Raw genomic sequence first — 25,206 nt, 5'->3', positions numbered from 1 at the left:
GACACTCGTCAGTCTCCCACAAGCCTGTAAAGCTTATTGAAGACAGGCTTCTGTGCTGAATCCTAACCTTGTCTCACACCTGACCCGGTGAATGCTCAGGAGATGTGTGTTGAGTGCACGCATAAATGAATGACCAGACCCGCCCGACCTCTAGTTCTTATCCAGGTTTGTGAGTCTGGCTGTCTCCTTTCAAGTGTCGACGTCTCCACAAGATGATCAAGAATACACATCTCGCGAGTCTGCGCGTGAAAGGACCTTACAAAAGAGAGCAATCTAATATAAAGCACTGAAGGGGCGCTATTCAAAAGCAACTACAAAGCTTCATTTATAAGGCCGAGGCTAGCGAGAATCTGGGCAGAGTGTGAACGAGAATAAAGCCAGCCTCTGGGTTTCCTACCCTTCTGCAGGTGCCTTCTAGTCCAGGCGCCTTACTGAGCTAATTCAGTGAGTCCAGCCACCTAGAGACGCAGCTGCTGTGGAACTACCACGTGCGCCCCTGCCTCTCGGCACTTTCCGCTTCCGCAGGATACGCTTTGCTACCGGAAGTGACGAAAGCTGGGTGGGCTAAAGAGAAAGCTGGGCATTCTCTTCCTTTCCACGCGGTAGACGAGAGCGGTCGGCCTATTCTGCTTGTCCTGAGTGATGCCGGGGAAACTTCTTAGTGACGCGGATTTGGAGTCGGACACGGCCATGGCGAGAGTGGAGATGCCGCGAAAGCAAAATGAGAAGGTACCGCAGGGGGCCGAGGGACTTGGGGCAAGACAGGACGGGGGTGGGGGCGGCCGCTAAGAGGAGGGGCCCGGGCTGGGGGCGCATGGCGCGTCGCGCGAACCCGGCTTGTCTCAAGACCCGCGTGAGTTTCGGCCAAGGGGAGCCCGGGCGTGGTCGGTGCTCTCCGCGGGCGGTGGGCGCGCTACCCAGAGGTCCGGGGGGATCGGAACTGGAGAGCGGGCCGGGTGTCCCACGTGGTCCCTGAGTCTGGGCGTCCCGCACCCGGTGCACAGAGTAGGACGGTCATGGTTAGGCCCCACGTTTTGGTACGTTTTGGCCCAGACTCAGACCTACCGGCTTTCGACTAAACTGGCGAGACCATAAAGCCATCCGCACACGTGGGCGGCGTCCGCGGTGACATTTTTTTTACCCTAGTAGTGGGAGTACAGTTTTCTGGGAAGCGGCCCTTAGACGATAAAGTAGTTCAGTTGCTCTTAAGGTTTATTGACCATATTTCCCGTGGAAATGTAGACATGTTGTGGTGATAACTGCACACCATATTTTTTATATAGGCCGCCAGTGTGCGGTAGTCTTAAGTTACCTCGATAGCTGTCTTACTCCTTGCTGTTACTTCCTTAGATAGCGATTTAACTTGTGACTGAGTCTCTTCTGAGATAAGGTCAGTGAGAACAAAGATTGTCCCAGAGCTTGTGTTATACGTGACTTAGAATTTTCTTTCCTTGCTGTTTCTGGCAAGGAATATTTTGCTGTTGTAGGAAGCCGAGGTAGCACAGACTTGTCCCCACAGGTGGGGAGGAAGTGGTCTTTGTTTTACCTGCCTTGCATTAGTCAGCGTGTTCTGTTGTGAGATGCTGAAATTAGAAGGGACATGACCAACAAACTCCATTGTATTCCAAAGGAGACCACCGGGATTGGAAATCCACTGATTGGTGGAACCAAGGGATGAAAGAATTGAAGTCTTGGGATGGGATGGATCAGATTGTTTTTCAGATGTCTGAAGGATGGGTCATATGGGAGAGATTATCGTTCATCCATGATTTAAGAGCAGAGACCAGGCCTGAAGTTTCATGGAGGCAGACTATAATAGTAGCTCAATGTAACAGTCCATACTTCAGGATTTGGCCTGAGGCTCTGCCACAGAGGTCTTAACAGAGGGTAAAACACATTTTCAGTAATACTAAGTTTTCAGAAATATGAAAAATTGGAGAGGGTCAGACATTTCAAGTAGGAGCCATAATCTGGTTTGGTTTTGAGGTTTCACCCATTCCGTTTTCTTGTAACTTGTGCTCTTTGTTTTTCCCTTTAAATTAGGTACACCTTTTTTACACATGGGGTGATAGACTGTGGGGTTTTATAACTTTTTGGTTCATAACATGTCTTTATGTAAATTTATTTGCGTTTGTGAGATTAGCAAGGCAGATATTATGAATTCCTGTCTTACTTGTAGAGGAATTTTAGCAGAGAAAGAAATCTGCTTAACACCATCCGTCTGTGGGTATACATCGTCTTATTACTCTACCAGAATTAAGTTAAATTGTTCTTGACCACTTCCTGTAGTGTGTGTAGTTTACAATATGTTGGAGCATCCCATGAGCCACTCCAAGTCCCATACGAAAAATTGACTTTACAGCTTGTTCGACCATGAATTAAATAGTTACCAAGAAGCGCGTTCTTTTCCAAGCTAATGAAGTTACTGATATAGTCTTCTTTCCATATAGCCAAGAAATGGTATTAAAAAACATACCGTTTGATTTTTGCCTTATTGCAAGATGAAAGTACACATGTTGAAAAATGCCCCCAAATTGTATTCTTCATAATTATATGATCTTGAATTAATGCAGAATTGATATATTATACAAATGTATCAATGTTTTGTTCATCGTTTGTATTGTCTTTATTAATTTTTTAGAAAGGTAAAAAAGAGAAGCCAAAATCTAATAAGACTGAAGAGGCAGCAGAAGAAAAGGACGAAACGATTTCTCCCAAAGCTAAAAAGGTTAAAAAGAAAGCAGGGCCTTCTGAGGCTGACGTGAGTTCTCCTAAATCCAAAAAGGCAAAAAAGAAAGAGGCGCCATCTCAAGATGACATTATTTCTCCTAAAACCAAAAGTGCGAAAAAATCAAAGGAGCCCTGTGAAAAGACAGTTGTTTCTCCTAAAACCAAAAAACTAATAAAAAATGAGGAGCCTTCTGAGGATGACTTGGGTGCACCTAAGTCCAAGAAGATGAAGAAAGAAAAAGAAATGAATGGAGAAATTGGAGAGAAAAGCCCCAACCTGAAGAATGGATTCCCTCATTCTGGACCTGACTCCGACTCCAAGGAAGCTGCCAGTGAAGAAAGTAACAGTGAGTTAGAGCAGGTAAAGTGGCATTTTAATATGTAGAATGTATCTTTCGATGTTGTTTCAGGTAAATAACTACGTAATTATTAAACGAATTATTTAATAATGGGAGGAAATTTGATGTGTCAGCACTTCATGGGGGGGGTCCCTTGAGCTGCAGGGTGAGACTTCATCTTAAAAACTGCAGTGTTAGAATGCCTCCTTTGCAACAGAGCAGATCTGTTTTAAGTTTTGAGAAAGTCTTCTCTCCACACATGGTCTGCTTATTTGCAAGTCAGAAATCAACAGGAGGGATCTGGTTATGCAAATATGCTCCAGTTTCCCTCTGAGGGGTTTCACCTAATAAATCATGATTAAGTGGAACCACTGAAAAGGTGTTTGATTGCATAAGTCTTTTTGTATAGGCCATAAACTAACTTGAGTTGAATAAGATACTTAAATGTCCCTTTGGAAGCTAATACTGCTATCTTTCAGAAACTCAGTCATCAAAGAAAAATCCTAAATCTAATAAATAATTTTCTCTTTGCCGTAGGTCATGATCAGCATTTTAAAAATTTTCCTGATTATAAAAAATATATACAGCTTTTAAAAATCAGATTATGATTGTACTATATGCAATATTGTAGTTTGCCTTTTCCTATCTTGCCTATATTTTTATATAGGCATTTTTCCCACTTTTAAATATTAAATATTTTAAATCGTTACATAATACATCATATAAATGTTTAGAAATTCACTTAATTACTCCTTTGTTGGGCATTCAGATTGTTTATAATCAAATAGTGCCAGTGTGATCATTTTGTCATAAATGTTTGTTCCTTATTTTCTATGGATGTATATATGAAAGATGTTGCTTTGGGAAGGGGTTAATAACCTGTTCAACAGTGTATTGTTCATTTGGAATGATTGTGGAAAAGTTCTTAGTCGAGACTGAATCTGCTTTCACTAGCTACACATGGTATATATGCGCTGTATATATTTGCTACAAACTTTTCTTTTGTTAGGGTTTTACATATTACTATGATCTATTTCCTTTTCAGATCTTGATTTACCTACCAAAGTTTTTGTGTCTTTTTGGTTGATTTAGAAGAGATGTTTTAGAATAGTTTTTCTCAGAAGGCTTTCTGTATTTAGCTTGTAGGGGTAAAGTTATTGATTTCTTTCTGTGGCCCTTTACTTGACAGGAAATAACTGTGGAGCAAAAAGAAGGAGCTTTCTCTAATTTTCCCATATCTGAAGAAACTATTAAACTTCTCAAAGGTAATGTTCTTGGAAATATTGTATAACGTTAGAACATATTATTTGGAAGCACTCCACTGTTTTTGTTGAGATGAACTGGGACATGTTCTTATTGGAGGGTGATATAGGCAACCATATAATGAAGTAGATCTGTATATTTGGTATAGGACTAAACTAGTGACGACCTTTGCTACCTCTTAAACGAGTGATGAAAATTTATTCAATATAATATGTATATTCAGAAGTGTAATGACTGATAGTGCTGGTGAAATTAAACAATTGATACCATGTTGGTATTTTCTTTTTTACCTCCTTCTACTTCTTGAGGGATCTCTAGGTTAATGATACCAGCCTGACTCAGAACTCATCTTAGGATAGTGCCTGTGAACCAGGTAGGAAGTCACAGATGCCCAACTTAGGTGTTTTCTGAATCAGGTGTGGCAGTGAGACAGCAAAACACCAGATTTTCAGGCTTATGCTGGCCTTTGGATGAGATTTTGTGACAAGGGGCTTAATCTCTTAAGATAATAAGTATTTACTATAATTTGGTGCTTTAAAGTTTATTGATATCTTTTATCCAAGCAGATTCTTGCCAGAATATATTTGAACTTGACTTTATAGATGTGACCAGAAAGTAGAATTCCATAATTCTGCAGGACCAGAAGCGTGGCTATGCTTTCATTCTCCAGTATGGCTGGGACTTTAAGAATTGCAGTGTCAGATAACATGGTTCATTTGTTCACAGCCCGTGGGGTGACCTTCCTGTTTCCTATACAAGCAAAGACGTTTCACCACGTCTATAGTGGGAAGGACTTGATTGCACAGGCACGGACAGGAACTGGGAAGACATTCTCCTTTGCTATCCCTTTGGTTGAGAAACTTCAGGGAGAACTGCAAGACCGGAAGAGAGGCCGTGCCCCTCAGGTAAATATCTTTAATGCAGTCCTTAGGGGTTCCAAGTCTGCACAGGAAGAGGCATTGCTTGAGCATCATTTACATACCCTATTGTTTTTTATTGGGTTCTCCTTAAGGCCTTTTTCTGGTATTTACTGAAGATCTTTATCTGAAGGTAAACCAGGATAATTCTTTTAAGACTGTTGACTACAAACCTTATATATTTAAATATTGTAATCTGCCCAGATGGTTGTGATCACCTGTATTATTAATGCTCGCATATTTCTTTCAGACTCTTAGATGTCCCTGGGGCTCACAGGTTTGGTCAGGTTTTGCCTAAAATGGAGAAAGCATTTTTAATAGAGATGCCTGAATAGGAGGGGTATCAGAGGTGAAGAGGCCAGGCCCTGTGATCAGGATGGTGCTCATTGAGCTTATTTCTGGAGAACCTGGCATTTGACAAACCTCAACCTCAGTGAAATGCCTCTGTTGTCACCTTGGCTTTGGGTTCTTTCACCTAACTTTCTGGCCTCATCTCACTTATTGGCTTTCTAGTGTCCATGCTCCCTCCTAATTAATTGATTTGTTTGCTGTTGTATTTATCTACAGTTACAACAGCAGTAAACAAACGAATTATTCTAGCACCTGGAATAGTGCCTGGCACATAGTGGATGTTCAGTAAATATCTGTTGGATGGATATACTAAGTTCTTTTTTTTTTCTTCTTGGCTGCGTTGGGTCTTCGTTGCGCGCGGGCTTTCTTTAGTTGCAGTGAGCAAGGGCTACTCTTTGTTGTGGTGCGTGGGCTTCTCATTGAGGTGGCTTCTCTTGTTGCGGAGCACAGGCTCTAGACACGCGGACTTCAGTAGTTGTGGCACGTGGGCTCAGTAGTTGTGGCTCGCGGGCTCTAGAGCACAGGCTTGATTGTTAGGACACACAGGCTTAGTTGCTCCGTGGCATGTGGGATCTTCCTGGACAAGGGCTTGAACCTGTGTCCCCTGCATTGGCAGGCAGATTCTTAGCCACTGTGCCACCAGGGAAGCCCCTACTAAATTGTTCTTAAATCATATTTGTTTCATGCTGTTAGCTTATTTGAGGATCTGTAGTGGTTGTGTGTCGTGTGTCCTGTTAACTGCTGTAGGATTCAAAGCCACTCACCATGTTGGCCCCGCCTTACTCTTCTGACTTCCATTCTACTTCAGATTCAGTGTAGTGCAGAGGTTCAGACTCTAGGTTTTGTAGCCTGGCTACCTGAATTTAAATCCAGGCTTGCCTTTTGGTTTTAGAGATGTGTTGTATGTTATTGTAGGTATTATAATACAACTGTACAGTGCAGTTGTAGGTAACTTCTTGTGAGAATTAAATAAAAATAATGCATATTAAGCATTTAGTAGCTCCTGACACATAGTAAAAGCTCAAATATTAGCTGATATTATCATCAGCAGTATTACTCCTTGCTCAAGTTGTTCTTTTCCTGGAATGCTGTTCCTTAAGTACTAGCAGCTCCATGAAACTTATCCCAGTTCCTCCAGCTTGCTGTGTGCAACCATCCTAGAGCACCATAAATTTGAGTACCTATTTCTCTTTTGATTGGTAAGATCACAAGCTTTTCTAGTGGGTAGATTTGTCAGAAACCATATTATATTTACTAGTCTCCCACACCACAGTGTATTGCAACACACATAATAGATGTTTTGAAAATAATTATTAGGATAAGTTGAACCTCCTGGTGCATTCCAGATTTGTTAAGAAACAAATACTGCATAATACTTTGGATTCCATTATTAGTTTTTCCTTTTCAGGTACTGGTTCTTACACCCACAAGGGAATTGGCAAGTCAAGTAAGCAGAGACTTCAGTGACGTCACAAAAAAGCTGGCAGTGGCTTGTTTTTATGGTGGAACTCCCTACGGAGGACAAAGTAAGTAAATCCAATGTGAGGGAAGGAAAATGCCATCTACTGTTGGGTGCCCTGATTGGATTTCTTCTGACCTTGACATCTGGCTTTACCTACCTGATCTAGTCATTTATGGTGGTTTTCTTTTGTCATTATTGTGTAAAGATGGTCACGCACATGGTCCTGCATGATGATGTATCAAATCCTGTATGTGGTTCTTAGGACTTTTGTATTATTTATCTGCGTTTATCTAAAGGCTGCAGTGGTACTTTACTGAGCCCAAGAGGACAGAGTCCAGGAACTCGAAAGTCAGAATTCAAGGTTATTTTTATCTGTCAGGGACCTTGGGTCTCTGCCTCTTTTTACTGTAGACAGGCTTTCTTTTTTTCTGGTCCTGAGGGCCAAATCTTGTAGCCCCTGCTGTAGTATTCCATTACTTCCCAGTTCAAGACCTTAAAGCTTTATTTTGTAGATTACATATGTAATTGGGGAAGGGATTTAAGCATTTAAAAAGTCTTAGCATTGGACAGATGAATGGGTAAAGAAGATGTGGATATATACAATGGAATATTAGCCATAAAAAAGAATGAATGCCATTTGCAGCAACATGGATGCAACTAGAGATTACAAATATCACATGATATCACTTATATATGGAATCTTAAAAAATGATACAAATGAACTTATTTACAAAACAGAAACAGACTCCCAGACATAGAAAACAAACTTACGGTTTCCTAAGGGGAAAGGTAGGGGGGTGAATAAATCAGTAGGTTGGGATTAACATGTCCACACTACTAAATATAAAATAGATAATCAACAAGGACCTACTGTATAGCACAGGGAACTCTACTCAATACTCTATAATAACCTATATGGGAAAAGAATCTGAAAAAGAATAGATATATGTATATGTATAACTGAATCACTTTGCTATACACCTGATACTAAAACAACATTGTAAATCAACTATACTCCAATATAAAATAAAAATTAAAAAATAATATGAAAAGATAAAAATAGAAGTCTTAATATTGGCACACAAAGCTTGTGATTATCTCTTTTCAGCTTTGGTGGAACTAACATAGGCTTTGGCATCAGAACGGCCTGGGTGTGAATCTAAACTCTGCTCACAGAGTAACTGATTTTTCAGTTCAAGTTGCTTGATTTTTTTGCACTTTAGTTTGTACATGTATAAAGTAGGGTTGCTAAACTCACCCTGCAGTGGTGTTGTGAGGATGAAACTGGGTAAGTAGAGTGCCTAGCAGTAGATCTCTTTTTTATATATAAAAAACTTTTATTATAAAAACGTGTATATTATTTAAAAATTTAGCTCATGGTGCGTTAAAGTATTACTTGCTTTATTCTTGCCTTTTCTTATTAAATCCAGTATGTGGTGAACAGGCTATTTCCTTTTTATTCTTAGGTTTTATAATAATATGTAAAGTTACTATTCCATTTGTTCTTTCTGCTCCATATACTACATAGGCCTGGAAACAATAATTTCTTTTTAACTTTTAACCGATTTCATTTCTTTTTATGGTAAGGAGCAGTAATTAGGTCCCCTGATTTAAATTGTTCTAATTTATACTTAAATTGTAATCCTTATACAAACAAAAAATTTTTTTTTACTCACACACACACTGTATTTTATTTTTACAAGAGATAAATAAACTGACACCAAGCATTGTAAATGGATGACCACAACAAAAGCAACAATGATTGCAGTTACCAAACATGAAACGCACTCATACTATGTCTTAATATTGACATTCAATCCAGTAATCCTCCCTAGCAGTAGGCTTCTTGACTGCAGTAGCAACCCAATAGAAAGTTGCATCATTACCATCTCATCCTAGTTATATTGAACTCCATTTTTCTGAACATCTCTGTACCTTCCCTATACCTGCTTATCTTATAGAAAGTTCCTGTTTCTTTTAAGATTCTTATTTTCACTTTGTGAAATCTTGATACCTTCCTCCAACAAAGGAAATCATTTCTTTCCTGGTGCTACCATCCCCCATTGGTGCATTTTTCTGTTTTGTCATGTAATACACTGGACTGTCACTTCTTACATGTTTCCCCAATAGGTCAAGGAGTGCCTCATGCGTCTTTATCTTCAGTAGTTAACATATTACTTTGTACTTGTAGTTAATAAATATTTAGAATAAAAATATATCTAATTTGGTATCCCAGATTAATAAAAGGAATTAAAAATCCAGCATATTTTATCATTGGTGTTCTTATAGTTGAACGCATGCGGAATGGGATTGATATCCTGGTTGGGACACCAGGTCGTATCAAAGACCACCTGCAGAATGGCAAGCTAGATCTCACCAAACTTAAGCATGTTGTCCTGGATGAAGTTGACCAGATGTTGGACATGGGCTTTGCTGATCAAGTGGAAGAGATTTTATGTGTGGCATACAAGAAAGGTAAACTCTACATTCAAGAGCTGGTATAAGGGATTGGAGGAAGGGTGGTGATTAACTATCTCCTGAAAGTTAAATGAAGCCTTGGGAAGTTGGCAGGTGGCTTATTTTATTCTGGAAAACTTAAAAACAATTTCTGGGACTTCCCTGGCAGTCCAGTGGTTAAGACTGTGCTTCCAATGCAGGGGACATGGGTTCAAACCCTGGTTGGGGAACTAAGATCCCATATGCTGCTCAGTGCAGCCAAAAAAAATTTTTTTTCCCATCAACTGCACATAACTACAATAGGGAAAATAAAAGAAACCAGCTTGGTATACTTTGCTTTTGGTTTATTTCTTCCTGATTTGTGGTATTGTGTGTATGTGTGTGTGTTAACTGTAATCTTACTGTACATATAAAACTCTGAACTGTTCGTGCGTGCCATGATTTAATCCATCTACATATTTTAAGTTTTACATAATATAAATCTGCTTGCAGACATTTTTATGTAGACAGCTTTCGTCAAACATCAGTATTTGGGGGCTTCCCTGGTGGTGCAGTGGTTAAGAATCCGCCTGCCAATGCAGGGGACACAGGTTTGAGCCCTGGCTCAGGAAGAGCCCATATGCTGTGGAGCAGCTAAACCCGTGCACCACAACTACTGATCCTGCGCTCTAGAACTCACGTGCCACAACTGCTGAGCCCACGTGCCAAAACTACTGAAGCCCGTGCACCTAGAGCCCGTGCTCCACAACAAGAGAAGCCACTGCAATGAGAAGCCCGCACACTGCAACGAAGAGTAGCCCCTGCTTGCTGCAACCAGAGGAAGCCTGCGCACAGCAACGAAGACCCAACGCAGCCAAAAATAAAAATAAATTTATAGGGCTTCCCTGGTGGCGCAGTGGTTGAGAGTCCGCCTGCCGATGCAGGGGACACGGGTTTGTGCCCCGGTCTGGGAAGATCCCACATGCTGCGGAGCAGCTGGGCCCGTGAGCCATGGCTGCTGAGCCTGCGCGTCCGGAGCCTGTGCTCCACAACGGGAGAGCCACAACAGTGAGAGGCCCGCGTACCAAAAAAAAAAAAAAAAAAAAAAATTATAAAAAAACAAAAAAAAATCAGTATTTGGCATCAGTTCTTAAAGATAGATTTCCAGAATTAAAATTACTGAATTGGAAGGTATAAATAGTTCATGTTCTTCAGTATACTTTGTCAGCTTACTCTCCAGAAGGGTTCTGTCATTTGAAATATATGAAAATGCAATGGTATTCTAAGAGCAAACTAAAAAAAATTGGGGTTGGGGAGCTCTTTTTAGTACCTGACCTCAAAGGATGAGTAGACTAGAATTCTAACCTTAAAGTGTTGAGGAAATGCTAGGGAGTATAGATGAGTATAAAATCTGTTCCAGAAATGCTAGGGAGTATAGATGAGTAGAAAATCTGTTCCGGTGTTTATTATAGATTATTTATTTAGTGATTTAAATTGGTTGGTTACTGGGCTTGATTAATTGTTTTCCACTTAGTAGGTCTCATTATAAAGGACAGATTTCCCTCATGGTTCATATAGGCCAACGGTTAGAAAGCAAAACAACTTGAAAGTACTCTGGGTATTTCAAGGATCCTTTACATGAATTATTTAGGCAGCAATTCTTTGCCCATTGGGTACTTCCCTGTTTTGCTTTTTTTTTTAATTAATTAATTTATTTTTGGCTGTGTTGGGTCTTCGTTGCTGTGTGTGGGCTTTCTCTAGTTATGGCGAGTGGGGGCTACTCTTCATTGTGGTGCGCGGCTTCTCATTGCAGTGGCTTCTCTTGTAGAGCACGGGCTCTAGGCACGCGGGCTTCAGTAGTTGTGGCTCGCGGGCTCTAGAGCACAGGCTCAGTAGTTGCGGCGCACGGGCTTAGTTGCTCTGCGGCATGTGGGATCTTCCTGGACCAGGGATCTGACCCATGTCCCCTGCATTGGCAGGCGGATTCTTAACCACTGCGCCGCCAGGGAAGCCCGTGTCTTGCATTTTTGTGTCCTCGATGCCTTGCTTAGCCTCAAGTGTTTTCTGTAGAATGCTGATGGACCCTGGAAGAATTGGGTGAGGTGAAACACTGTGTAGGCTTGTTTGACTTATTCATACTGACTTTTTTTTTTCCCCGCAAAGATTCAGAAGACAATCCCCAAACATTGCTTTTTTCTGCAACTTGCCCTCATTGGGTTTATAATGTTGCTAAGAAATACATGAAATCTACATATGAACAAGTGGACCTGATTGGTAAAAAGACCCAGAAAACTGCAATAACTGTAGAGGTAAATGATTCATTCAGTTGCTGGCATTAGTAATAAATTGTATATAATTTTTTTTACCTGTTGGATAGTATTAAGACTGGCAAAAACAAACTTCTTTTCCAAATAAATACTAAATCCATGTGAAAAGCCATGTGAAGTTGTATTTCTATTTGAGTTGTATATGGTATCTGTGTTTTCTAAATTTCATCATCTGGTAGCCTGATTGCAGAATCTTTTGGAACCTAAATGTCTGAATTAGTAAACAGAGTGACATTACACTTAGAGTTCATACACTAGAGGGCAGCAGAGAATCCTAGTGTTTATGTTGAAGCTGTTTTTATCTTAGGGTCTGGTACCTAGATGAATTTGTTGCACCCAAGGAATAGACCTGTATGGAAACTGACTACTGACTGCATTTTTAACTGGATGAAAGGACAAAACACAGAGGCTTTTCTCCTGTCAATTATTTGGTTTCCTGTAGCAATCTAGGGAATGGTATTTCTTTTCCTACATTACCTGTATTAGGTCAGAAAATGGATAAAGTAGCCAGATGCTCTTTGGAGAAAGGGGAAGGGCTCTCTTTAGTGGTTTAGTTTTTTCCTCTAAACGGTGGCAGAAGTTTGCTCTAGTCAGGCTTAAACAACTGCTTCTAGTATCATTAGGGTTGAGCAGGTGATTATAGATTCCGGCTAGGCTTTACTAAATAATCTTTTTCTCCTTCTTTCCTAAGCATCTGGCTATCAAGTGCCACTGGACTCAAAGGGCAGCAGTTATTGGGGACGTGATCCGAGTGTACAGTGGTTATCAAGGGCGCACTATCATCTTCTGTGAAACCAAGAAAGAAGCCCAGGAGTTGTCACAGAATGTGTCCATAAGGCAGGTTGGTCCTTCCCCTTTCTTCCCTTTTAGGGAGAAAGCATCTTTCAATTAATAGAGTATACATCTTAGCGCTCATCTGATCTGCCCATCTCATCTCACAGATGAAGAAAGGGTAGCTCAAACCTAACGTTACCCTGACAAAGTAGGTTTGATCACTCATGTTTGGTGTTCTTTATCTTCTAAGTATAGTTGGATACAGTTGATTTCATGACCAAGGGTTGGAAATTTGAGGCTTGTCCATGTAAGGCATGTTTTCCCCTTTGTATTATTTTCAGCAGAAGTGTCACCAAAATATGAATGTCTTTATAGGCCTAATTGGTGATTTTAAAAGTACCTGTATTGTAGGATCTGGTATTCTTAAATGAGCTTATTTCTTTGGCAGGATGCCCAGTCATTACACGGAGACATTCCACAGAAGCAAAGGGAAATCACCCTGAAGGGTTTTAGAAATGGTGATTTTGGAGTTTTGGTTGCAACCAATGTCGCTGCACGTGGGTTAGACATCCCCGAGGTTGATCTGGTTGTACAGAGTTCTCCACCAAAGGTAAGTGTTTTACAATTAGATTTTACTTTGTTGTTTCTTTTGGGTGCTAAAACAAATTGGAAGTTGTATCTCTTCCTTTCCCATGATTAGTAATAGCTTTCTCTTGGGTGTTATGTTGCTAAGGGTGATTTTAAAATGAACCTCTTGGGGCTTTCCTGGTGGCACGGTGGTTGAAAGTCCACCAGCCAATGCAGGAGACGGGTTCGAGCCCTGGTCTGGGAGGATCCCATGTGCCACGGAACAACTGGGCTTGTGCGCCACAACTGCTGAGCCTGTGCTCTGGAGCCTGTGAGCCACAACTGCTGAAGCCCGTGCGCCTGGAGCCCATGCTGTGCAACAAGAGAAGCCACAGCAGTAAGCCTGCACACCACAGTGAAGAGTAGCCCCTGCTCGCCGCAACTAGAGAAAATCCTGTGCAGCAACGGAGACCCAACACAGCCAAAAATTAAATGAATGAATGAATAAGTAAATAAATAAATAATAAAATAAAATAAATAAATAAAATAGAATGAGCCCCCTCAGAACTGACAGTTGAGGGGAAGTGCGGTGAGTGGCCAGAGGTTGGCAAGATAGTTTCTGGTCAGGGGGAGTCCTGAAAGGCTGCATGGCTGAGGGTAGTGCAATTTTGAACTGGACTTTGAAGATAGGTAAGACTTAGACGGGGTGGTGGTAGGGTATATAAACTTGTGAGCTAGAGGACAGAGAAGGGAGAAAAGGCCTATAGTTAACAGCCTCTGTAGTTAAAACTGCTTGGGTTTGTATATGATAGGAACTGCCCAAAGAGGGCCCTGAAGCATAGTTTATATGGGTGGACAATGCTTCACTTACATATAAGTTAGTCTGAAGGAACTTGTTCCCATCACTTCAAGCGTGAAGATCCTATTACCCCCAAATTTGGCAAATCCCTCAGGATTAATGTTCACAGTGATGGAAAAACACATTACTGCGAAGCCACTGTTTCTTGTAAAGAAAGTCCCGTACGTGTGTGCCATCGACTTGTTTAAATAGCCTGTGTACCTGTGCTGTCCAGTATGGTGGCCACAGCCACATGGGGCTGTTCAGCACTTGAAAGGCAGCTCGTCTGAATTGACGTGTGTGCTGTAAGTATAAAATATACAGTGGAGTTTTAAAAATTTCAAACTTTCTATTATGCACAGTGGATTTTGAAGACTTGTGGGAAAAGAACATGTAATATTTCATTGATAACTTGTTTTGTAGAGGTAGCATACTGAAATGATAAACTTTTGGACATATTGGGTTAAATAATAATAAAATTAACTTTTTTAAACTTTTTAGTGTGATTACTAGAAAGTTGACTATTAAAATTACATATGGTTCCGTTGGACAGTACTACTTAGATAATGCTTTTTGCAGATCTACCCACAGGATAGGGACCACTCTTCTAGAGGTTTTTAAAATTTTTTTATAGTTCTTTAATTAATTAATCTTATTTTTGGCTGCGTTGGGTCTTTGTTGCTGTGCACAGGCTTTTCTCTAGTTGTGGCGAGCGGGGGCTACTCTTCCTTGCGGTGTGCAGGCTGCTCATTGCGGTGGCTTCTCATGTTGTGGAGCACGGGCTCTAGGCACATGGGCTTCAGTAGTTGTGGCTTGTGGGCTCTAGAGCGCAGGCTCCGTAGTTGTGGCACACAGGCTTAGTTGCTCCGCAGCATGTGGGATGTTCCCAGACCAGGGCTCGAATCCGTGTCCCCTGCATTGGCAGGCGGATTCTTAAACAGTGCACCACCACAGAAGTCCCTACAGTTCTTTAATTTAAATTGAAGTGCTTGGGAGCCTCCCCCAACCCCGGTCTATAACCACTACACTTGCCTCTGCCTAGGCTACTCAGGTCTATGTCTCTCTTTGTTGTTCACTGTCACTGATGTATTTTACTTCAATAGGATGTGGAGTCCTACATTCATCGTTCTGGGCGAACAGGTAGAGCTGGAAGGACTGGGATTTGCATCTGCTTTTATCAGCACAAGGAAGAATATCAGTTAGCCCAAGTGGAGCAAAAAGCGGTAAAACTATTTTCTAAGCCTTCACTCAGCAAACGTTGAGTTTTAAAGTCAGTCTTTGGTCTCTTTATTCAGTTTTTATTAACTTGAAATTATTTTTATTTCTAGCACATGGCCATGACTGAAAGCTTGTTGTTAGATATGTGTTTTATATTTGTCCTATGATATACAGCCCATTTTAAATACTTTGCATTTGAAAGCAGTGGTTTTGTCTTCATATTTATAATGACAAGAGGTCTTTTTTATGTTTGAGAGGCAGTTTTCAGACAGTTTTCAGATACACTGTGAACGCACCAGAAATACTTAAGTGTAGATTTAGGGGATTATGGGAATTGCTTGAAAACCAAAAAGATGAGAATATGTTAAAAGGATAAATTTTTAAATGGGAAAGAAGACACTGATTTTCTTTACAGAAGAATTTTGTAAGGAAATTCTTATGCTGGTACTTCCTCCTCTGGGAAGTGGAGCTTAATCTCCCCGCTTCACCGTCAGTGGACGGTACTTAGTGACTTGCTTACAAAGAGCGGAGTAGGGTCAGGGGGGAGGACTTTCCAGGGCAGAAAGCAGGCGAACACTACCTGGCCAGGTGAACATGGTCAACATCAGTGATAAGCAGGTGCCCCTGATATGATGCAATGAAACCAGTCATCTTCCCCCCAAATCCATAACCGCAGTCTAAGGATGTAAAAAACCGATGTTCACAAATTGAGGAACATTCTATAGAATACCTGACAAGCACACCTTAAAACTATCAAGGTCTTGAAAACCAAGGAAAGACAAATTACCACAGATTAGAGAAGACTAAGAAGACATGTTGACTAAATGTAATGTGGTGTCCTGGGTCGAATATCAATAGGAAAAGGATATTAGTAGAAAAACTAGTGAAATTCGAATGAACTCTGGAGTTCAGTTAATAGTAATGTTGCAATGTTGGTTTCTTAGCTGTGACAAATGTACCAAAGTAATAACAAAGTAATAGGTACAGGTAGACAAGAACTCTGTACTATCTTTGCAACTTTTCTATAAATTTAAAACCTTTCTAAGATAAAAAGTTTATCTTTTAAGTATGTAACAAATATGTTTGGTAAATATTAAAAAATTGGGGGAATACTAATATCAATGGAGACAATTGATGGCCTCATTGTACATTAAGTTATGGTTCATTTTCTTATAGGGAATTAAATTTAAGAGGATAGGTGTTCCTTCTGCAACAGAGATAATAAAAGCTTCTAGCAAAGATGCCATCAGGTATGTTCCCTACCACTGCTGTGGTCTGTTTTAGTGCTTGCTCTATTTATTACTTGTTTTTGTGCAGTAATGAGATTTAGCCTTTTAAAATTTATTTATTCATTGTTTTAAAAATTGATAACCTGCTTGTTAAAAAAATAGTCTGTGCTTAGAAAACAAAAACTCCTGTTTCTACTCATCGCTACCCAATCCTGTTCACCAGAGGAAACCACTATTAGTAGTTTGGTTTGTCTTGGGCATTTTAAGTAACTGTACCTTACATATCGTGTAGGAAAAAGTTACAGTAAATGTCTAGATGGTGAGGATTAGATTAAGAGTGTCATTGGAGGTGCTGCTGGCATGGGGGCAAGAAAATTCTTTATTTTGTGCAATTGTCCCACAAGTTGAAGAATGTTTAATTATTTTTTATTGAGCTATAGTTGATTTACAATATTGTATTAGCTTCAAGTATATAGCAAGGTGATTCAGTTTTTTGTGTGTGTTTAATTTTGCAGATTTCTTTTCCATTACAGGTTATTACAAGACATTGAACATAGTTCCCCGTGCCATATAGCAAATCTTTGTTGTTTATTTATTTTATATATAGTAGTATGTATCTGTTAATTCCATACTCCTAATTTATTCCTTCTACCCCTCACTCCCCACCCCCAGCCTTCACCTTTGGTAACCATGTTTGTTTTCTATGTCTGTGCGTCTGTTTCTGTTTTGTAAATAGGTTCATTTGCATTACTTTTTAGATTCCACATATAAGTGATATATGATATTTGTCTTTGTGTGGCTTACTTCATTTGTATGATAATCTCTGGGTCTATCCATGTTGCTGCAAATGGCAATATTTCATTCTTTTTTATGGCTGAGTAAAATTCCATTGTATGTATGTACCACATCTTTATCCAGTCATCTGTTGCTGGACACTTAGGTTGCTTCCATGTCTTGGCTATTGTCAGTAGTGCTGCTATGAACGTTAGGGTGCGTGTATCTTTTTGAATTAGAGTTTTCTCCAGATACATGCCCAGCAGTGGGAACTATCATATGGTACTTCTATTTTTAGTTTTTTAAGGAACCTTTGTACTGTTTTCCACAGTGGCTGTACCAGTTTACATTCCCACGAACAGTGTAGGAGGGTTCCCTTTTCTCCACACCCTCTCCAGCATTTATTGTTTATATAGACTTTTCAAAGATGGCCCTTCTGACCACTGTGAGGTGATACCTCATTGTAGTTTTGATTTGCATTTCTCTAGTAATTGGCATTGTTGAGCATTTGTTCATGTGCCTATTGGCCATGCATATGTCATCTTTGGAGAAGTGTCTATTTAGGTCTTCTGCCCATTTTTTTTTTTGCAAGGATATTCAGCTGTTTAGCATCCCTGGTTGTGCAGTGTATTCCTGGGAGGTGAGTGACGTTGGCATTATGGAAACCAAAAAGGTTCCGACTGTTTTCTAAATGTTTCCAGGTGGTGAGCTACATCCCCTGCTTCAGAACCAGAGTCTGAGCAACATTTTTAGAGTGCTTTCCACAATTACTATTATAAATATGTGAGATGCTTATTTAAAAAATAGACAGGGTTCATGATCAAAAGAAATGCTAAGTGTTATACACTGCATCATGTTAGACATATGCAAGATTTGGTTTCAAAGATATTGATTTATCTTGAGATGATGTTGTCTTGAAAATGAAATCTGTCCACTTCTGTCCTTTCTCCTAACAAGTATATTCTCAAACCACAGGCTTTTGGATTCTGTGCCTCCCACTGCGATTGCTCACTTCAAGCAGTCAGCCGAGAAGCTGATCGAGGAGAAGGGAGCCGTGGAAGCCCTGGCAGCAGCCCTGGCCCATATTTCAGGTGCCACGTCAGTCAACCAGCGCTCCTTGATCAACTCAGATGTGGTAAGGGTCCCTGTCTAATTCCTGACACTTCATAATTTAGAGTTTGAGCAGGATTCAGAAGTGTTCCATTGGAACTTCCAGTTGTTTTAACTTTTTCATGAAGGTTGAGATATATATGTAAAAACACAAATCCGTAGGGACAGAAAGTAGATTAGTGGTTGCAGCGTCTCCTTAGAGGAGGGAATGGCAGTTACTGCTAACGGGAATGTGGGTTTTTGTGTTTGTGTGGGGGGGTGGATAATGACATGTTCTGGAACTTGAGATTGTGGTGATGATTGCAAATCTTGTGAATATACTAAAAACCCCTGAGTTGTATACATTAAAATGGCAAATTTTATGGTATGTGAATTATATGTCAAGTTTTTTCATCCTAAACCCAACATGTGGACACATAAGCGCATATGATACATTTAGCCAGCATACCTAGAAACTTAAGAAGTTTTTTTTTTTTAAGTTGAAATCTTTGAGATAATTGTATGTTCACATAAAGTTTTAAGAGTTAATACAGAGAGATTCCTTGTGCACTTTGCCAGTTTCCCCCAGTGGTGACATTTTGCAAAAGTGTACTGTCACAGTCTGGATACCAACACTAGCACAGTCCACCAGTCTTACTCAGAGTTCCCCAGTTTGACTTGTACTAAAATGGTGGGCTGGGAGGGGTATGCTTTTAGGAAGAGCTTTCCCATAAATATTTCAGAAACATGAGGACAAGTGCTTATCACTTATGTTTGTTTCTGAGACTTTAATTCTGTTCCCCTTTCTTCCATAGGGTTTTGTGACCATGATCTTGCAGTGCTCAATTGAAATGCCAAATATTAGTTATGCTTGGAAAGAACTTAAAGAGCAACTGGGTGAGGATATTGATTCCAAAGTGAAGGGAATGGTCTTTCTCAAAGGCAAGCAGGTAAGGCTGGGGCTTCTTTTGTGACCTTGCCTTGGTTCATTAGCTTCATGCTGGCAATAAAACACAGTACAGTAGCTTCTCCCTGTTCTATGGGGATGCTGCACGTTTTCACTCTGTATATAGTCTTCTCTGGGCATTGTCATCCATGACCCTCAGTTGCCACTTAGTCATTGACAGCTACCCTCTGTGTATCTCTAACCTGAACCATCTTCATGAAGTGCCAGACTTGAAGATCCAGCTGCTTCCCTGACATCTCCACCCAGATCGGGTTTATTAAGCACCTTAATACAAACTTATTCAAAATTGAATTCAAAATTTAAAATCTTGCCTTCCAAGCCTGGTGTTCTTTCTTCTGACTCCTGCTCTCAGTTAATGGCATAGACTAGCACAGCAATTCTCAAACATTTTGGTCTTAGGACCTCTTTACATTCTTTTTTTTTTTTGCGGTACACGGGCCTCTCACTGTTTTGGCCTCTCCCGTTGCGGAGCACAGGCTCCGGACGTGCAGGCTCAGTGGCCATGGCTCACGGGCCCAGCAGCTCCACGGTACGTGGGATCTTTCCTGACCGGGGCACGAACCTGTGTCCCCTGCATCAGCAGGCGGACTCTCAACCACTGTGCCACCGGGGAAGCCCCCTCTTTACATTCTTAACAAATGTTGGGTATACCAAAAAACTTTTGTTTAGATGGGTTATATCTATTGATATTTAGAGTATTAGAAATGAAGACTGAAATTCTAATAAAGCCTAAGAATATCATTTTCTGTTAGTCATCTGAGCAATATCACGTGTAATGTAGTGTCTGGTAAACTCCTCTCCACCCTTAATGAGAGTGAAAAGGACAGAACATTTTAGTATTATAAAAATATTTTGGGGGCTTCCCTGGTGGCACAGTAGTTGAGAGTCCGCCTGCCGATGCAGGGGACACGGGTTCGTGCCCCGGTCAGGGAAGATCCCACATGCCGTGGAGCTGCTGGGCCCGTGAGCCATGGCCGCTGAGCCTGCGCGTCCGGAGCCTGTGCTCCGCAACGGGAGAGGCCGCAACAGTGAGAGGCCCGTGTACCGCAAAAAAAAAAAAAAAATTGACTTTGTGTACACCCCCACCAAAAAAAATCTCAGGGTTCCAGGGGTGCATGGACTATACTTGGAGAACTACTGGCTTGTGAACCATATCAGGTTTATCTTCAACTCATTGCTTGTCTGACCATGTTTTTCACCTCCTTAAGCAACTCCACATAATCTATGGGATAAAGTCCCAACTTTCACATGGAGCTTCTTCACGAGCTGGCTTCTGTCCTCCTTACCAACTTCATCTCTGTCTCCTCACCACCGATGCCCTTCACTCCCAACAATAACAAGTACATCTTGCTTTCTTTCATCCTTAATGCTCAATCCACTGTTTATATAGTATTTCTTATCTCCATGGTATCCTTTATGACTTGCTCTTAAGTCTTTTTGAAGCTTCCCCTGGCCGAATGGCAGAGTTGGGGGCACCTCTACATATACTTCACAGTTCTTAAGGCATAGCTTTATTCATGTAAATTTTGCCTTGCTGTGCCTGCTTACTGACTGAGAGCCTCAAGAACACGGTGGCTGAGTCAAGGGCCAAAACTGTTTTCTAGACGTCTGTGTACTGCAATGAGTGCCTGGTATTGAGTACTTAGTAAATATGTGAATGAAGATTCCCACAAATGGCATTAGTACCTGATGCTACTTGTGGTTATAATTGGGTAAATTGTTGGGTGGAAGGGATGTTCTTCAAGATGTTGTAATTAAAGACAGCCAGGGGAGAGGAGTGCCTGTGTCAGTTGCGGAGTGGGGGGGGGAGTTTGGTTATTTTGTGGACGCCAAGAAACAGGATTTTTTTTTTTGTCTGCACCCCGCAACTTGCAGGATCTTAGTTCCCCTACCAGATATTGAGGACTTCATTGGAGATGATGGCACTGCTTGTTATCAAAGCTAGTGTCCTGTAAAGTATTTAATTTTTAAACTCTTTTCATAGGTGGCTGAATTATAAACATAGAAAACAATATAAGATCATTTATTTTTCTGCTTTTAGTTTGGTCATCCTTACTAGTTCAGTCTTTCTGATGGAAGGCAGTGTATTTTAATGTTTTTAGACCATAGGTGTTATTTAAGAGCCATACTGACCAGATTTTTAAAAGCTGCTCTTACCAGCTGCGGGGCCTTAGACAAGTGAGTTAGCCTCTCCAAGCCTCTGTTTCCTCAGCTATAAAATGTAGCTAATAGCTCCATGAGGATTAGCCCAGTGTGAAAGCCAAGAGTGATCTCTAGTCGGTTCCAAGTAGTTTTGAGTCCTTTTTTTTAATATCCCTGGCTTTTTATTATTGTGCTTTGGGGAGGTATTATGTGTTGGGGCTTCGTCTAAAGTTTATCTAAAATGGATACCTAGTTTGTTTGGGTTGTTTCTTTTACATCATATCTGGTCATTTGGAGTATCATTTAAGGTGCATTTTATAATTCTTGTCAAAGTGTGGATTAACTGGCATTTGTTTTGATTTCTAGGGTGTTTGCTTTGATATCCCTACTGCATCAGTAACAGAAGTACAGGTATTCTTTTCTCTTAGATTTTGAAGTTAACATATCTAAACGGTAAAATATTTATTATTTAAAATATAGAATAATAGAAAGGGAAACAATAGCTCTAGTCCCTTTACTAAAAATAACTAAGAATTATATTTTAGTATTTTTTTCTCCTACCCTTTTTATACTAATATTTTTCTTATTCAGCCTGCCTGTTTTCCTTTTTTCCTTTCTACAGCATTGTGAACAATATCCAGCTTTTTTCACAAACCCCATGTATGTTACACGGGGTTTATATAGACATTTTTAATTGCTATATCTTTATTCCGTACTGCTGTGAGAAATGTGTTTGCAAGTGGTATATTTATATGTTTACTACCTGACAGCTGTGGATACCCTGTAGTAATTGAATTGAATAAATGATGAGGGTATATCTCATAGTGAAACTTATTTTATTTTTGACCAGTGATCTTTTAAGCACTTAGGTTATCAATCAAGTTTTTCTTTAGAAAAAGGGAAAAAATATTATCTTTCTCATGCCTTTTTAAACCAAATTCAGTAAAAATCAAAGCAGGTAAAAACGAAACCATCTCTCAACAGGAAAAATGGCATGATTCACGGCGCTGGCAGCTTTCTGTGGCCACAGAGCAACCAGAGCTAGAAGGACCACGGGAAGGATATCGAAGCTTCAGGGGACAGCGGGAAGGAAACAGAAGCTTCAGGGGACAGCGGGAAGGCAATCGAGGTCTCAGGGGACAGCGGGAAAGAAATAGAAGCTTCAGAGGACAGCGATCAGGAGGTGGCAACAAAAGTAACAGATTCCAAAACAAAGGCCAGAAGCGGAATTTTAGTAAAGCATTCGGACAGTAGTTTGAAGTAGAGGATTTATGTGGCAAAAACAGAGCTATGTTCGGCAACAGGAAACTGAACATTATTTTTCATACAAAGTTAAAAGTACGTTGTATTTCCTTCCTGACTACTTGCCCAGTCCCCATCTCTTCAAGAGAGACAAGCTTCATCTAAATTATTTCATCTGATCATTGTCATTTATAACTCTGTTGCTACTTCTGTATCGGGTATTCCTTTGGAAAAGGTGTGTGAATTCATTACATATTCTAATGCAGTGTCTATAGATTATAAGATAAAATCAAGTATGTATCTGCTGATACTTGTGAAGTTGACCTGTCTTTATACTTAGAGGTGTCTCTTAATAGTGTCCTTCCTAAATACCATGGGGAACGCAACAGTTTCTGGAGAAGCACTTTGAGCACTCAAGGCTTTGTTTTGTAATTGGTATTCCTCAGCCACTTGCCTAACATTTACTCCTATGGTCCTATAATGTATCTTCTGAGAATTAATACTGAGCAATGTTTTGAAGCAAGATTCAAACTCAGCTGGGATGTAACACAGTTTATGCCAGCATATGCTCTAGGTTTGGAGGTGGTGATACATTTGATAGGAGATAGTATATAGATTAGCCATTGTTATGTGCATTTTGATACATTATTAGCTTCTCAATGTAAGGTGATTAATGCTTCAGTGAATTCTTCACAGATTTTTAAAAAACATATATGTACATATAGAAGTATTTTACTAGAAAGCAAGTATCCTTAAGGAATTCCAAGTGTATAGCATGGCCCAGTAACTTTCTTCATAAGTAAGGAGACAGGATAAATGGTGCTTGATGATAACATAGTCCACTTCCTATTGGAAGATTAACATTATTTACCAAGGAGGAAATAAAGGAGTAGGGGGCAGAGATTTGCATGGCTGAAGAGTCAAAAAAAAACCACTGAAAATATATTCCACATGCAAGAAGGAAACACATGTATTGAGAGCAAAGAAAAGAACAAGTGAAGGTGTGGGATAAAGCATTCTTTTAATGGTGAAAACTTAATGGGTCATTAATGTTTCTAGAGTTTAACTTCTAACGGGCAAGCTGGGAATTTTAGGTAGAATGATCCAATTTAGTTTCTCAAGGCCTAGTTCCTATAGCCACGTATAGGATCTCTTTCTTTTTATTAGACTGCTACTCTGCTGATAGGTTGTAGCTACCTAGAGACTTCCTTTTAAGGCAAACTCTATATGGTTATTTTTAAGTTGTTACTTTGAGGAAGCTGAAGAACTTAGTATAGCCCCTGGCCCAATATTGCTCTGAGGTCTCGAGTATTATTTCTCTGGGAAACCTTGTGCAGGAGCTTACAAGTAACATGATCTTCTTGCCTTAATTCCTAGAAATTCTGTATTGGGAATCTCAGGAAATAAACCATGACAGGAGGAGTTCAAATACATGGCCTGTCTTGTTTTCATTTAATTATTTTGAACAACTGAAATCTTTCTAGGCACTGGTTTCTCTGGCAGGGTCTTTATATCCAACTGCTTCTTAGTCATCTTTGCAGTAAGGGGCTCAGATAGCCAACTCCACTCCTTGATCCTTGAGGCAGCATTCCTTTTTCTATTTGGACTTCATTTCTGTCCTTGCATCCTGACTGGATGTTTCTCTGTTCTCAAATTCTCTTGGCTTTTATTCCTTGATCCACTTGACAATTTTATCGCTTGACCTTCTCGTGGTTTCCCATCAAGCCAGAGGGAGTCAAGGGGAGGTAGGTATTTGATGACCAACAACTCGTGCCTTGTGGATCATGTTTTATTAAATTCTGGTGTTGAGAGATGCTGAGCATACTTAAATAACAACCAAAACATTTAAGTTTCGGTAAGAATGGGTTACTTTATCAAGTAGATTAAAAGGACAGTGTACCTGTCCTTTAGGAAGAAATAATCAGGCATAAATCAAGAGTAAGGGGGAAGATTAATGGGAATTTCACTTTACACAACTTAGGACAACATGGCTGTTTTAGTAAATGAAGCTAAAGTTTCTCCTGGATCCCAGAATTCATACCATATTTATAAATGTATAATTCAGCTACTGTACGGTTTAAATGGGCCTGTTGTGCTAGCCTGGGAAATGTTAGCATTTTTACTATTTTCTACAGAGAAAATATTTTCCAATTTATGTATCAAACAACTCAATGAACTTTTAAAATACCAATTTTTATGTTGGAACTATCTGTGCAGCAGTTTCTTTACAGTTATACATAAAGTGCTTTTACTGTAAAATTGAGTTAATGTATAAAAATACAGCTTTATGCCACAATAAAGTTAGTATTTACTATTTATGTTTTTGGTGACTTTTTCCCTAAAATTGAAGCTTGAAATTTTTGTTTTAAACATAATAAGTGATGGGTATAAAAATCCAAACAGAAAAAATAAGCAAGTCACCACATATCCAACATATTTGTGAGCATCTCTTCCAGGAATTCGTTTACAAAACGAATCATTCCTTCAGTTTTGTGAATTGCTTTTCCCTCCGTATGTGCATCCTCTACTGTAAGTACAGATC

At 40.0% G+C, this 25,206-nt stretch overlaps 1 protein-coding gene across 2 annotated transcripts; it reads left to right on the top strand.

Annotated features, from left to right (window-relative positions):
• The first annotated feature begins 558 nt into the window (after nucleotides 1-558).
• DDX21 (DExD-box helicase 21) lies at nucleotides 559-24,982 on the top strand. 2 transcript variants are annotated; one of them, XM_060112762.1, is made up of 15 exons: nucleotides 559-729; nucleotides 2,642-3,091; nucleotides 4,258-4,333; nucleotides 5,058-5,236; nucleotides 7,008-7,125; nucleotides 9,351-9,536; nucleotides 11,661-11,806; nucleotides 12,516-12,665; nucleotides 13,047-13,208; nucleotides 15,107-15,226; nucleotides 16,398-16,471; nucleotides 18,200-18,359; nucleotides 19,129-19,263; nucleotides 21,789-21,833; nucleotides 22,407-24,982. In XM_060112762.1, the coding sequence occupies exons 1-15, from the start codon at nucleotides 643-645 to the stop codon at nucleotides 22,674-22,676; spliced, it is 2,358 nt and encodes a 785-aa protein (XP_059968745.1). In that variant the 5' UTR covers nucleotides 559-642; the 3' UTR covers nucleotides 22,677-24,982. The 2 variants fall into 2 exon arrangements, with proteins under 2 accessions (XP_059968745.1, XP_059968754.1); XM_060112771.1 differs by lacking the exons at nucleotides 21,789-21,833; nucleotides 22,407-24,982 and adding an exon at nucleotides 20,489-20,620.
• The last annotated feature ends 224 nt before the right edge of the window (nucleotides 24,983-25,206 follow it).

This window comes from Mesoplodon densirostris, chromosome 1 (assembly GCF_025265405.1).
Source record: "Mesoplodon densirostris isolate mMesDen1 chromosome 1, mMesDen1 primary haplotype, whole genome shotgun sequence".
Classification (NCBI taxonomy): domain Eukaryota; kingdom Metazoa; phylum Chordata; class Mammalia; order Artiodactyla; family Ziphiidae; genus Mesoplodon; species Mesoplodon densirostris.
This window is presented reverse-complemented; position numbering and strand designations above follow the sequence as displayed.

Bases quoted from the DNA above. Each gene is read 5' to 3' on its own strand.
- DDX21 (XM_060112762.1), top strand. From the start codon at position 643: ATGCCGGGGAAACTTCTTAGTGACGCGGATTTGGAGTCGGACACGGCC. The intron at 3,092-4,257 runs GTAAAGTGGCAT...TTTACTTGACAG, and splicing joins GTAACAGTGAGTTAGAGCAG to GAAATAACTGTGGAGCAAAA. The intron at 21,834-22,406 runs GTATTCTTTTCT...ATCTCTCAACAG, and splicing joins CATCAGTAACAGAAGTACAG to GAAAAATGGCATGATTCACG.